This window comes from Salvelinus namaycush, chromosome 30 (assembly GCF_016432855.1).
Source record: "Salvelinus namaycush isolate Seneca chromosome 30, SaNama_1.0, whole genome shotgun sequence".
NCBI lineage: Eukaryota > Metazoa > Chordata > Actinopteri > Salmoniformes > Salmonidae > Salvelinus > Salvelinus namaycush.
Window position 1 is genome coordinate 8,306,022 of NC_052336.1, and position 13,224 is coordinate 8,319,245.

At 42.0% G+C, this 13,224-nt stretch overlaps 1 protein-coding gene across 1 annotated transcript in view; it reads right to left on the minus strand.

The window, feature by feature from the left end:
- The window catches only part of LOC120024789 (tubby protein-like), a 56,895-nt gene extending 43,914 nt beyond the window's left edge, over nucleotides 1-12,981 (minus strand). Inside the window, exon 1 of the mRNA XM_038969075.1 lies at nucleotides 12,854-12,981. Within this exon, the coding sequence (XP_038825003.1) occupies nucleotides 12,854-12,981 (128 nt within the window). The remainder of the gene's footprint in view (nucleotides 1-12,853) is intronic.
- Between the last annotated feature and the right edge of the window lie 243 nt (nucleotides 12,982-13,224).

Genomic DNA, 13,224 nt, shown 5'->3' on the forward strand with positions numbered 1-13,224 from the left:
ACAAATCCAGGACACTCAAGCGTGTGTGTTTAATGTTGGTGTGTGTGTGTCTATGTGTGCTCTCCTAGAAGCAGCAACATGAGTGTGTGTACGTACGTACACACAGATCTATCACTACCTTTATTGCTCCATCATAGGAGGCCAGTTCTCCTGACGCAATCTCTCAATGAGATTCATGGCAAGCCAGCTCCGTAACGTATAGCAACGAGGAGCCAATAGGAGCAGAGGAAGCAGTGCAACCATGGCAATGGGGCTTCTCTTGGAGGCAGCAGCATTAGCAACAGCAGCAGTAGTAATGTCGTTGAGAGCAGACATAAGTCTTTATTTCACCCAAAAAGAAGCTAACTGATAAATAACACTGACATTATTAACCATTCGGGCAGATCAAATCAAAGTTTATTTGTCACGTGCACTGAATACAAGACCTTACAGTGAAATGCTTACTTACAGGCTCTAACCAATAGTGCAAAAAAGGTATTAGGTGAACAAGATTGTGATTAGATTGTGAATCGAGAATGCCTATAATCAGCAGAATGCTTTATCAATGTATGGGGAGAGACATGCAGGGGTCACACAGAGCAAAACAATGGCTGCTGCTTCCCAAGGTGGTAGTAGTGGAGAAAATACACTTTGGGGGAAATGAGCAGAGCTTTTTATGTATTTTATTACACCAGATTCTGCATGAGAAAATCCCCATGTAATTGGATTACAGTAAAACGGTGCCATATATTCCCTAAATAGACTTTCATATCAGCAGACTTTACGACTCACCAATAATACAGTAACCTACACAACATTGGAATTGAATGTGTACTACAATTTTATGTTGTTAAAAAAGTGGGTCAATAAATACACTATAAAGACAGGTCCAAAATATTTTCACATGAATAACCAGTCATAACTACTACAGTTATTATAAGAGATAGTGAGTTTTTCATCATTCTTGAAAGACAAAACCAAAGAAACATCAATTAGATACTACCACACACCAATGACCACAACAGACCCTTCGCGAAGCCCCTCCCCCTTGGTTACTGTTGCAACAGACATTTTCCCGGGAAGCCCAATATCCCCTTCTAACCACTGGTGAAATCCCCTCACAATGATCTCAAACTGTGTTTTTAATACACAATGAAATTAAACACAGACTACTACCCTTTGCTAATCAGGAAACTCTGGCATGTTGTGGTGGATTTTCATTACAATTGTTTCATGGGAACCTGGTAAAAATTATGTTTATAACGTGGCTAGCCACTGAATGGCTCTGAACTAAAGAGATTCTCCAGTACTTGTATATTTTTAGCCAGTAGTTCTGAAAGTAGCGCTCATGAGCAGTGGCGGCCCTTCACCCCAAAAAAGTCAAAATAATAACATATATACACTACCGTTCAAAAGTTTGGGGTCACTTAGAAATGTCCTTGTTTTTGAAAGAAAATCACATTTTTGGTCCATTAAAATAACATCAAAATGATCATAAATACAGTGTAGGCATTGTTAATGTTGTAAATGACTATTGTAGCTGGAAATGGCAATTTTTTTATGGAATATCTACATAGGCGTACAGAGGCCCTTTATCAGCAACCATCACTCCTGTGTTCCAACGGCACGTTGTGTTACCTAATCCAAGTTTATCATTTTCAAAAGCTAATTGATCATTAGAAAACCCTTTTGCATTTATGTTAGCACAGCTGAAAACTGTTGTGCTAATTAAAGAACCAATAAAACTGGCCTTCTTAGACTAGTTGAGTATCTGGAGCATCAGCATTTGTGGGTTCGATTACAGGCTCAAAATGGCCAGAAACAAAGAACTTTCTTCTGAAACTCGTCAGTCTATTCTTGTTCTGAGAAATGAAGGCTATTCCATGCGAGAAATTGCCAAGAAACTGAAGATCTCATACAATGCTGTGTACTGCTCCCTTCACAGAACAGTGCAAACGGTCTCTAACCAGAATAGAAAGAGGAGTGGAAGGCCTGGTGCACAACTGAGCAAGAGGACAAGTACATTAGAGTGTTTAGTTTGAGAAACAGACACCTCACAAGTCCTCAACTGGCAGATTCATTAAATAGTACCTGCAAAACACCAGTCTCAACGTCAACAGTGAAGAGGCGACTCCGGGATGCTGGCCTTCTAGGCAGAGTTCCTCTGTCCAGTGTCTGTGTTCTTTTGCCCATCTTAATCTTTTCTTTTTATTGTCGAGTCTGAGATATGGCTTTTTCTTTGCAACTCTGACTAGAAGGCCAGCATCCCGGAGTCGCCTCTTCATTGTTGACGTTGAGACTGGTGTTTTGCGGGTACAATCAAGTAGTGCTTTCAAACTGCACTGAACTAAAATGGTGACGAGCGGGAGCGAAGCAAAACTTTCTAGTGGTCAAAACAAATCATCTTGAGGCTAGTGATGTGCAGTGATTTGTTATTTTTGAACTACTCTTTTTACTTGAAAGTCATGATTCATTTCTCCGAGTGACTCGTTCATTTTAGTTGTTCGTTTGACCTGCTGGCCCGCCTGGCCTCAATGAATTCTAAAGCAGGATTAATACGCACTTCTCCATTTGAGCTCCCACCACCAACAGTCTATCAGGTGGCCACAGAAAAATGTATCATGCTGCAGGTAGTACAGAGAAGGAAAATAACTGATAAATGATTGCACGGGGCAAGCATGAACGCAATCAATCCGATAGCATTAAGAAGTTTACCACAATAGTCACAGGCTTCATCAATAAGTGCATAGAGCATGTCGTCCCCACGGTGACTATAAGTATGTATCCAAATCAAAAAACATAGATTACAGGCAATATCCGTGCTGGGCTAAAGGCCAGACCTACTGCTTACAAGGAACGGGGCATGGACATGGACACATTCAAGAAAGCCCACTACGACCTGCGACGAGACATCAAACATGCTTGCAGACGATAACGAATTACAAAGGGAAACCCAAACATGAGTTTCCCAGAGATGCTGAACTCCCATATGATCTAAATGCCTTTTACGCTTGCTTTGAGAAATATAACACTGTACCTTGCATGAAACCCCCTGTTTTTCCAGATGACTGTGACCAGGTCACTCTCCGTGACCAAATCTGATCAAAATGTTTAAACAGGTTAACAATCACGAAATCCCAGGGGGCATTCTCAAAGCATGCACAGACCAGCTGGGCAAGTGTCTTCACAGACATTATTATTATCATTTAAAAAATGTACCCCCTTTTTCTCCCCAATTTCGTGATATCCAATTGCGATCTTGTCTCATCACTGCAACTCCCCAACGCGCTCGGGTGAGGCGAAGGTCGAGTCATGCGTCCTCCGAAACATGACCTGCCAAACCGCGCTTCTTAACACCCGCCCACTTAACCCGAAAGCCAGCTGCACCAATGTGTCAGAAGAAACACCATTCAACTGACGACCGAAGTCAGCCTGGAGGCGCCCGGCCCACCACGAGGCGCTAGAGCGCGATGAGCCAAGCAAAGCCCCAAGAGGTCAAAGGTAACCTACCTAAATGACTATCGCCCTGTAGCACTCATATCTGTAATTATGAAGTGCTTTGAAAGGCTGGTCATGACACACATCAACACCATCATCCCAGACACCCTAGGCCCACTCCGCTGTCGTGTATTGACTATTATTAATGTGTCTGCTATTTTATAAAATGATTACATACCACATTCAATTTTTACGCGATTAAATTATTCATATAACAATTAATTAAGTAGTAACCAGGGGCACCACGGAAAAAGTGTTTTAACAAGTTACTATCTCCCTACTAAACTCTAAAGATATATCGCTTACATCAGTCAGTCAAATCATGAATTCTTATTTACCTTCAGTTTCATTCTGAATGTCGCAAAACTCTTGGATATCTGCACAAACCCTAGCATGAATGATGAATCAGCGATATACAAATTGGCTTAATTATTTATTTACTAAGTAACTAAATAATCACACAGAATTACATAAACACACAAACAGGATAGCTTACACATGAATTACTACACAATGCAATGAAAAGTCCCTAGTGGACTAAACTGATATGGCAGCGTGTTACACAAAATTGCGGATTCAAAAGAGAGGGAAAGGGAGAGATAAAGGAATTCCACTAACGTACACACAACTGATAACTATGCTCATGGAAATGTGAATACTTTGCACATGAACGGCTGCTCATTCGAAAGAATTGCAATGTACATATTTATGTGTGTATGTCTCTCTGTTGAAAACACTCGATTCATCGGCCAGTAATTCGACAGAAAGTCTTGGGTTGTGTAAGTCTCTGGTTGTCTACCAGAGAACACCATGTCTTTGTAGTTGTAGCTTCTTGGTTTCAGGTGTCTGTGAGAATGGATCTTCCAGAGGAAATGTTCGTTAGAATGGATCTTTCAACGTACCACCCGGTGGTTCTCGGTCGAGTTTACTAGACTAAAGTACTTAAACTGCTGCAGACTGAATGTTCCTCTGTAGTCTTCTTCGGGTTTCAGAGTTTCTAACAATTTCGTACCTTTCAGCTCATGCTGTCGGTCACGCTGATCTAATGTTGAGCTAGAACCATTTCACACACCCATAGCAACCCGCCAATGTACTGGTCTCTAGAGATTTACATTTCCTAACCATTTCAGTGTATGGACTGCGTTCTCACGTTCTCTGGTCTAATGTAAATTTTGTTAGCGAGTTCTTTTATAAACTCTGGCATAAGGGGCGTTCCATGACGCCGACATAATGTCTGTGCTCACGTGGGTGTGGTCACTGACTGGTTAAAACTTTTAAATGAAAAACAATTCTCATTTAGAAGGCCAATATCACATTTAATCTTCTCACAAATAGTTTCATATTTAATCATACAAGTTCCACAACATTTAGATGTAAATCTGATAAATGGGAAATATACACATTCAGAGATAGTTATGTTGTTATACTGTCCTTAATGAGATCCCAAAACAACAACTGATATGACAATTGTTCTTTCAGTACCCACGGACCTTTCCAATAGTTTGGATTACAGAAATATTGTTTCATTATTCAACCTTTTGATGTTACCGTTTTGGCGAGAGGAATCTCCTTGTAACAAAGATGTTTCTTTCCCCTCCTCCTGCAAATCCCAAAGGCAGAGTTTCTACAAGGTATTTACGACCGTCATAAAATGGCCAACTTCACCCGTCTCCCCCTCTGCGGGAGAGAGAGGGCGCTGTAGAGCGGACCCACTGTAACCTGATCCTTCAGATCTTCACAAGAGAGTCTCGACACCGCCCCAACAGATCCACAGATGACGCAATCGCAATTGCACTTCACACTGCCCTCTCCCACCTGGACAACGGGAGGGAAAATAACTATGTGAGAATGCTGTTCAGACTACAGCTCAGCTTTCAACTAGGGATGCACGATATATCGGTGAACATATCGGAATCGGACAATATTAGCTAAAAATGCCAACATCGGTATCGGCCCGATGTCTAGCTTAACACCGATGTGCAAAACCGATGTTAAAGCTGACTTGCATACCTATATAATGTAGGTACATGGCGTAATGATGCCACGTAAAATGTTGCGCTACACATACTGTAGCATTCCTAACCTAGCCCACAATGTCTGCTGTGTGGATCGAGCAGTCAACACGTCGAGCAGTCATTTGAAAGAGTAAGAACATTTCACCGAGACAACTCAAAGGCAAAATCCATTAAACGCCAAGATAATGTAATTCATTGACCTTGACAATCAACCATTCTCTGTCGAGGGTGATGTTGGCTTTCGCCGACTGGTCGAGCACCGGTACACATTACCTAGTGTGCTATTTTCAGATGTTGCCCTACCGGAGCTACACAGTAATAGCGTCACTACTATGGAATGCCGTTTGGGTCTTGCGTGTCAAAAGAAAATAGAAGTAAAATAACACTATTTGATGCGTTAAATAAGCTTTTAATTTGACACGTCGAAAAATACAGTTCTTTTATAGAATGTTGTGTGTTCTGAATTTGCACGTGCAAGCCAAGTGCCACCACTACTATCAGTAGCACTGTCAAAGCTGTACAAAAAAGTCTGCAAACAAGCAAACACCGGCCACAAACTATGTGTTTACAATACCGCGTTGGTAATAAAGCATTATTTATTCGACCGCAACTTCTGGGGTAGCTAGCTAGCTTTAGCTTGGTACCTAGCTAGCACCAATACAACCAGTAGAAATTGAAGTCATTTTCATTATTCTTAGCAATGATTTATGAATCCTTGTGAGTAAGTATTAGCTAGGTAGCCACTTGTTGTTTGCCTATTGAAATTGAACTTCAGTTCATGGAAATAAACAGCTAGCCAGCTATTTAACCCTGTTGCCCAAAGCTAACATTATAAGCAGACAGTTAGCTTTTTCTGGCTAGTGATGCTCAACCGGACCTGGTTATGTGTTGTGAAGCTAGCCACAATAAGGATTAGGCACAATAGTGGAATTTGCGGTTTGCCTTCAAAATAAAAGTACCTTTTTGAAAGTGATGCAGAAGGTTACAAATGGTGGAATCATGCCATATTTAGACTAGATAATGTTAAACAAGGTTGGAATGTGAAGCAATGAAATGGGGTATCAGTCTATTCGGTGACACCCACAGAATACAACTGTGAAGAGTTTACGCAAATATTAGCGTTGTAGCTCTTATCGCGGGACTGTGACTGTGTGAAATCCCCTCCCCAGTCAGCCTTTTGTGTGTATTGACATTCATATTGCACTGGACTGTACAGCTTTACCTAAGGATTGGGGATCAATGAAATGGGGTATCAGTCTACTCAAAACATCAAGGCTTTTAGAGATACTTTTGTAACTCTTTCCAGCGTTACGCAATTCAACAATTCTTAATCTTAGGTCTTCTGAGATCTCTCTTGTTCGAGGCATGGTTTACATCAGGCAATGCTTCTTGTGAATAGCAAATTAAACATTTTTGAGTGTTTTTTATAGGGCAGGGCAGTTCTAACCAACATCTCCAATCTCGTCTCATAGATTGGACTCCAAGTTAGCTGACTCCTGAATCCAATTAGCTTTTGGAGAAGTCATTAGCCTTTTTCCAACCTACACTGTGAATGTTTAAATTATGTATTCAATATATTATGACTAATTTATGCAGAAATCCAGGTAATTCCAAAGGGTTCACATACTTTTTCTTTCCACTGTAGGTTGACAATAAATGTGTCTCAATTCACAGTTGTTTCTGAGTCCCACAATAAGAGCTAAGATGCTATTGTTCTCTGGGTGTCACTGAGTAAGTAGACTGATACCCCATGTCAATGATCCACAATCCATAGGTAAGGCTGTACAGTGAAATAAGTATGCCCCAATGCAATTCAAAAGTATAATACATCCAGTGTGATCAACAGGTTGTCAAATTGTCTTTTGTTGATTTTATATATCAATATTCCAACCTCGTTTAGCATGATCTATTATGTCATAATTCTACTATTTTGTATTGATTTGCATCACTGTCAATGACATACTTTTATTTTGAAGGCTAACCGCAAAGTCCAGTATTGTGGCTAATCCTTATTGTGGCAAGCTTCACATAGATGGGTCTGACCACCATTAATCAAATAAGAACTGTCTTATAAATGAGGGTTATTTTAGATGATGACACCTAAACATATAGTTAGCTAGCTAACTATAGCTACTGAAACAGATTGTTTGCATCCATGAGCTAGCTAGCTTTTTTTATGACCAGCACTGTAATGGAGCGAGACAACTTAACCAGCATTATAGCATACGTATCGATGAATCGTTGTTACATATGAAATACGAGTGATAATGTAATCAATGTGTAATAACTACGTAAAAAATGTGCAGTCATATTCAGGTTCTGATTGGTCAACAAGCTTATTTGACACGTCAAATAGTGTTATTTGACGTATCTTTTTTGACACGCAAAGACCATAATGGCGTTCCATAGAAATCCTGGTGAAATGACTGAACAACGAAACAGCACTGCAAGTAAGTGAAGAAATAGGTTTTGAATATGTTTTACTGGTAATGGGGACATACGTAAATGCCAACAAAATAACATTTTGTTCAGTGTGGTGTGTGTGTGTGTGTGTGTGTGTGTAACCTTTATTTAATTAGGCAAGTCAGTTAATAACAAATTATTATCTACAATGACGGCCTACCCCGGCCAAACCCGGACGACGCTGGGCCAATTGTGTGCCGCCCTATGGTACTCCCAATCACGGCCGGATGTGATACAAACTGGATTCGAACCAGGGACTGTAGTGATACCACTGAGATGCAGTGCCTTAGACTGAGTCCATGTGTGTGTGTGTGTGTGTGTGTTAACTATTTAACTGTACTAGAATGCTGAGGCTGTAATATCGGTTATCGGTATCGTTTTTTTGTTGGCAAGGAAAATATTGGATATCGTATTGGCCAAAAATATCATAACGGTGCATCACTACTTTCAACACCATAGTCCCCTCCAAGCTCATGACAAACTAGGGACCCTGGGACTGAACCCTTCCCTCTGCAACTGGACTTCCTGATGGGCCGGCCCCAGGTGGTGAGGGTAGGCAACAACACCTCCGCCACGCTGACCCTCAACACAGGGGCCTCTCAGGTGTGTGTGCTTAGTACTCGACACGACTCCAACACCACCATCAAGTTTGCTGATGAAGCGACGAGTCATCCTACAGGGAAGATGTCAGAGACTTAGCATTGTGGTGCCAGGGACAACAACCTCTCCCACAATGTCAGTAAGGCCAAGTACCTGATTGTGGACTATAGGAGAAAGAAAGGAGAGCACGCCCCTATCCACATTGACAGGGCTGTTGTGGAGTGGGTCGAGAGCTTCCAGTTCCTTGGCATCCACATAAGGACTTAACATGGTCCACACACACCCGCACAATCATGAAGAGGGCACGGCGGCTGAAAAGATTTGTCATGGGCCCTCGGATCCTCAAAAAGTTCTACAGCTGCATCATCGAGAGCATATTGACTGGCTGCATCACCGCTTGGTATGGCAAATGCATCGCCCTCGACCGCAAGGCGCCAAAGAAGGTGGTGCTGACAGCCCAGTACATCACCTGGGCCGAGCTCCCTGCCATCGAGGACTTTATATCCACACACACACTATACGATACATTTATTAAAACATAAGAATGAGTGTGAGTTTGTCACAACCCGGCTCGTGGGAAGTGACAAAAAGCTTTTATAGGACCAGGGCACAAATAATAATATAATAATCAATAATGTTGCTCTTTATTTAGCCATCTTACACATAAAACCTTATTTGTTCATCAAAAATTGTGAACAACTCACCACAGGTTAATGAGAAAGGTGTGCTTGATAGGATGCACATAACTCAATGCAATGTTGGGTTGTATTGGAGAGAGTCTCAGTCTTAAATCATTTTCCACACAGTCTGTGCCTGTATTTAGTTTTCATGCTAGTGAGGGCCGAGAATCCACTCTCCACTCTCACATAGGTACGTGGTTGCAAAGGGAATCAGTGTCTCAACAGCGCGATTTGCCAAGGCAAGAAACAGAAATCTGGCAGTGGCTTCTGATTAAATTACATTTTCACAGAACCGCTTGTTGCAATTTTGATGAGGCTCTCTTGTTCAGATATCGGTAAGTGGACTGGAGGCAGGTCACGAAACGGATAACGAATCCAGTTGTTTGTGTCATCCGTTTGGAAAAGTACCTGCATAATTGAGCACCCATCTCACTCAGGTGCTTCGCTATATCATATTTAAAATTGTCCGTAAGCTTGAGTTCATTTGCACACAAAAAAATCATACAATGATGAAAAGACCTGTGTGTTGTCCTTGTTAAATGCAGACAGAAAAGAGCTCAAACTTCTTAATCATAGCCTCAATTTTGTCCCGCACATTGAATATAGTTGCGGAGAGTCCCTGTAATCCTAGACTGAGATCATTCAGGCGAGAAAAAACATCACCCAGATAGGTCAGTCGTGTGAGAAACTTGTCATCATGCAAACGGTCAAATTGTCTCTCAATTAAAAAAAAAACGTGTCAATACTTTGCCCCTTGATAACCAGCACACTTCTTTCTGTATGTTGTAAAAGCGTTACATGGTTGCTGCCCATACCATTGCATAATGCAGAAAATACACGAGAGTTCAGGGGCCTTGCTTTAACAAAGTTAACCATTTTCACTGTAGTATCCAAAACGTCTTTCATGCTGTCAGGCATTCCCTTGGCAGCAAGAGCCTCTCAGTGGATGCTGCAGTGTACCCAAGTGGCGTCGGGCGCAACTGCTTGCACGCGCGTTACCACTCCACTATGTCTCCCTGTCATGGCTTTTGCGCCATCAGTACAGATACCAACACATCTTGACCACCAAAGTCCATTTGATGTCACAAAGCTGTCCAGTACTTTACAAATATCCTCTCGTGTTGTCCTGGTTTCCAGTGGTTTGCAGAAAAGGATGTCTTCCTTAATTGACCCCCCCTAAACGTAACAGACATATCCAGGAGCTGTGCTATGCCCGCCACGTCTGTTGACTCATCCAGCTGTAACGCATAGAATTCACTGGCTTGTATGCGAAGCAGTAATTGTTTCAAAACATCTCTTGCCATGTCACTGATGCGTCGTGAAACAGTGTTGTTTGATGAAGGCATTGTCTGTATAGTTTTTTGGGCCTTTTCCCCCAGCATTGTCCCAGCCATATCCACGGCAGCAGGAAGAATTTAGTCCTCCACAATAGTATGGGGCTTGCCTGTCTTAGCCACTTGGTAGCTCACCATATAAGACGCTTCTAGCCCCTTCTTATTAATGGTATCTGTTGCTTTTATACATCCCTTACTACTCGAAAGTCGTCTTTATTCTCGCTCCAAAAACTCCTGTGGCTTATTTTTCAAATTGCCATGTTTCAGTTCTAAATGTCTGCGCAAGAGTGAAGGTTTCCCGCGAGAGAGTAACGGTTAATGTGATTGGATGTTAATTATTTGACTAAGCTACCTGTATTTGACATTGTGTTGTTATTTCGCTGAACACTAGATGGTTACATTTTTGGCAGTGAAACAAGGCTACTCAGGCGAGAAAAAAACCTCACCCAAATATATAGCCCCGTTGGAAAATATAAATTTACAGATTTTTTTATTATGTAAATCACATTTTTATTTGGCGTACCCCCGACGGTATTGCGCGTACCCCAGTTTGGGAATACCTGGTCTAAGGGTTTAAAAATCCTTCTTTAACCTGTCTCCTCCCCTTCATCTACACTGATTGAAGTGGATTTAACAAGTGACATCAATAAGGGATCATAGCGTTCACCTAGATTCACCTGGTCAGTCTATGTCATGGAAAGAGCAGGTGTTTTTATTGTTTTGTATACTCAGTGTAATTTAGGCTTGCCTAAATAAAGCTGCTCCGTTTGCTATGAACATCGGCACATCCAGCCCAAAGTGGTAGGTAAAAAAAATTCTTAGTAGTTGCCAAAGTTCCAGAGCATGCATTCAGCATGCAGTCAAAGCTACTAGCTAACAGCTTTTGGCAAGTATGGGTAGCTGCAGCCCAATATGGCAACCGGAGTATGGGCGAGTTAGTGTGTCGAAAGGAGTGGGTGTATGGAAAGCAAATCAGCTAATTGGGCCACTCAAGACAATTTTGCGTGTCTGATTGGACTGCACGACGTGTCGATAACTGCCGGCGGAAGCTAACGTGGCCATTTTTTAAAATAGCAATTAGGATAGCAGCCTATATTGATAACTATCTAGATACATACATAATGTACATACAGTCTACTACTCAATGGGGAGGGCATGAATGGCAACACCAGGACACAGTGCCCTTTTCTCTCGCTTGACAAGCACTACTGTCCGGCAACAGCGTGCGAAGTAGCTAACTAGTAACCAATATCAGGGTGACAGTCATAGGAAGCACACACATACAACGCATGAAACAACAGTACAACCATCAATATTTTTAATCAAAAATAAACAATCATCAGTTTTATAACTGAAAATGTACAATTATTTGTATAAAACTTAGTGAAATACGACTCAGGTTAATCCTCTGGTTTAAAAACAAAAGTCCAAACTCTCGCAGTACGATAGCTCAATGTGCGGTAATTGTATGAAAGAAAAAAAAAATACCCACCACCAATCAAAACCATCAAACGTATAGCAGATTGCTTTCGACACACCCACTCCTTTCCACATGCCCACTACTTTCCTTTCGACACAACCACTCGCCCATACTCTGGTCGCCATATTGGGATGCAGATCACTTTTGGAGCTAAACTAGCTAGTGCTCTCAAACTGTATCCTGATGTTGACAGCAGTTGGGAGTTGTATCAACAACATGGCTAACTTCGCTAGCTAACATGCATTTAGAGAAAACAAGTTATATTAAGTGGCTAGCTAGTTAGCGTTAGCAACATTTTGTGGTCAATGAGACAGATAGCTAACCATCTGAGCAAAACAAACAAATAATTTCAGATTCGAATAAAAAACTCCATCAAGAGGCTCTGCATTTCAGGAATCACAGTAGAAAGTACTACCCCTGGTGCACTGTTAAATTATTTAACCATTTAAACAATTTATATTTTAAGAAAAACATTTTTCACGTGAGGTTGACTGAGGTGTCAGACTCATGGAGAGTTTCTATCCATTGGAGCACTGTGATTGGTTGCCCAAAATTCTGAGGCGGGGCTTAGCGAAGGGTCAATGATGTCAACAATCTAAACTTCCAAGCATGCTCCCAGGTGTTAACCTTTATTCTCTCTATCCTTAATAGTGCTGGAGCATGCATAGCTATTCACACTTGTACACACAAACATGCACACACTCCCTTCTCTTGTGGTCTGTTGAGTCTTGACTAGCACCCAGAGAACTGTACTGTACCTGTAGGGGATCCAGTCGGAAGAGTGCTTGGAGCTCATCTTTCTACCACTGACTGCTGATGTCCTCCGAGTGCTGGGCTAAGTGGGGGCCTGTGCCAGCAGCCGAGCGAGTCAGAGGCAGCTGAGGGGTCTGGCGACAGCGATCACGGCGGCAGAGTCCACGCAGCCAGCACATCCTCTGCACAGCCCTCTCAAAGTCCCCCAGCCTCTGTCTGTCTGTCCCTGTGTTCCTCAGTCAGTACAGCCTATGGAGCACAGAACCCAGCTCTGGGGCTGGAGATGACTAACGATCCAGACAGGAAGGCTCCTCAGTCATGCACACGAGCAGCACACATAAAACAACCCCCTTCTCTCAGTCTCCTCTCCTTCATATGCGCATTCTTTCTGGTTCTCGTGCTCTGTCTATCTCGCTCACACC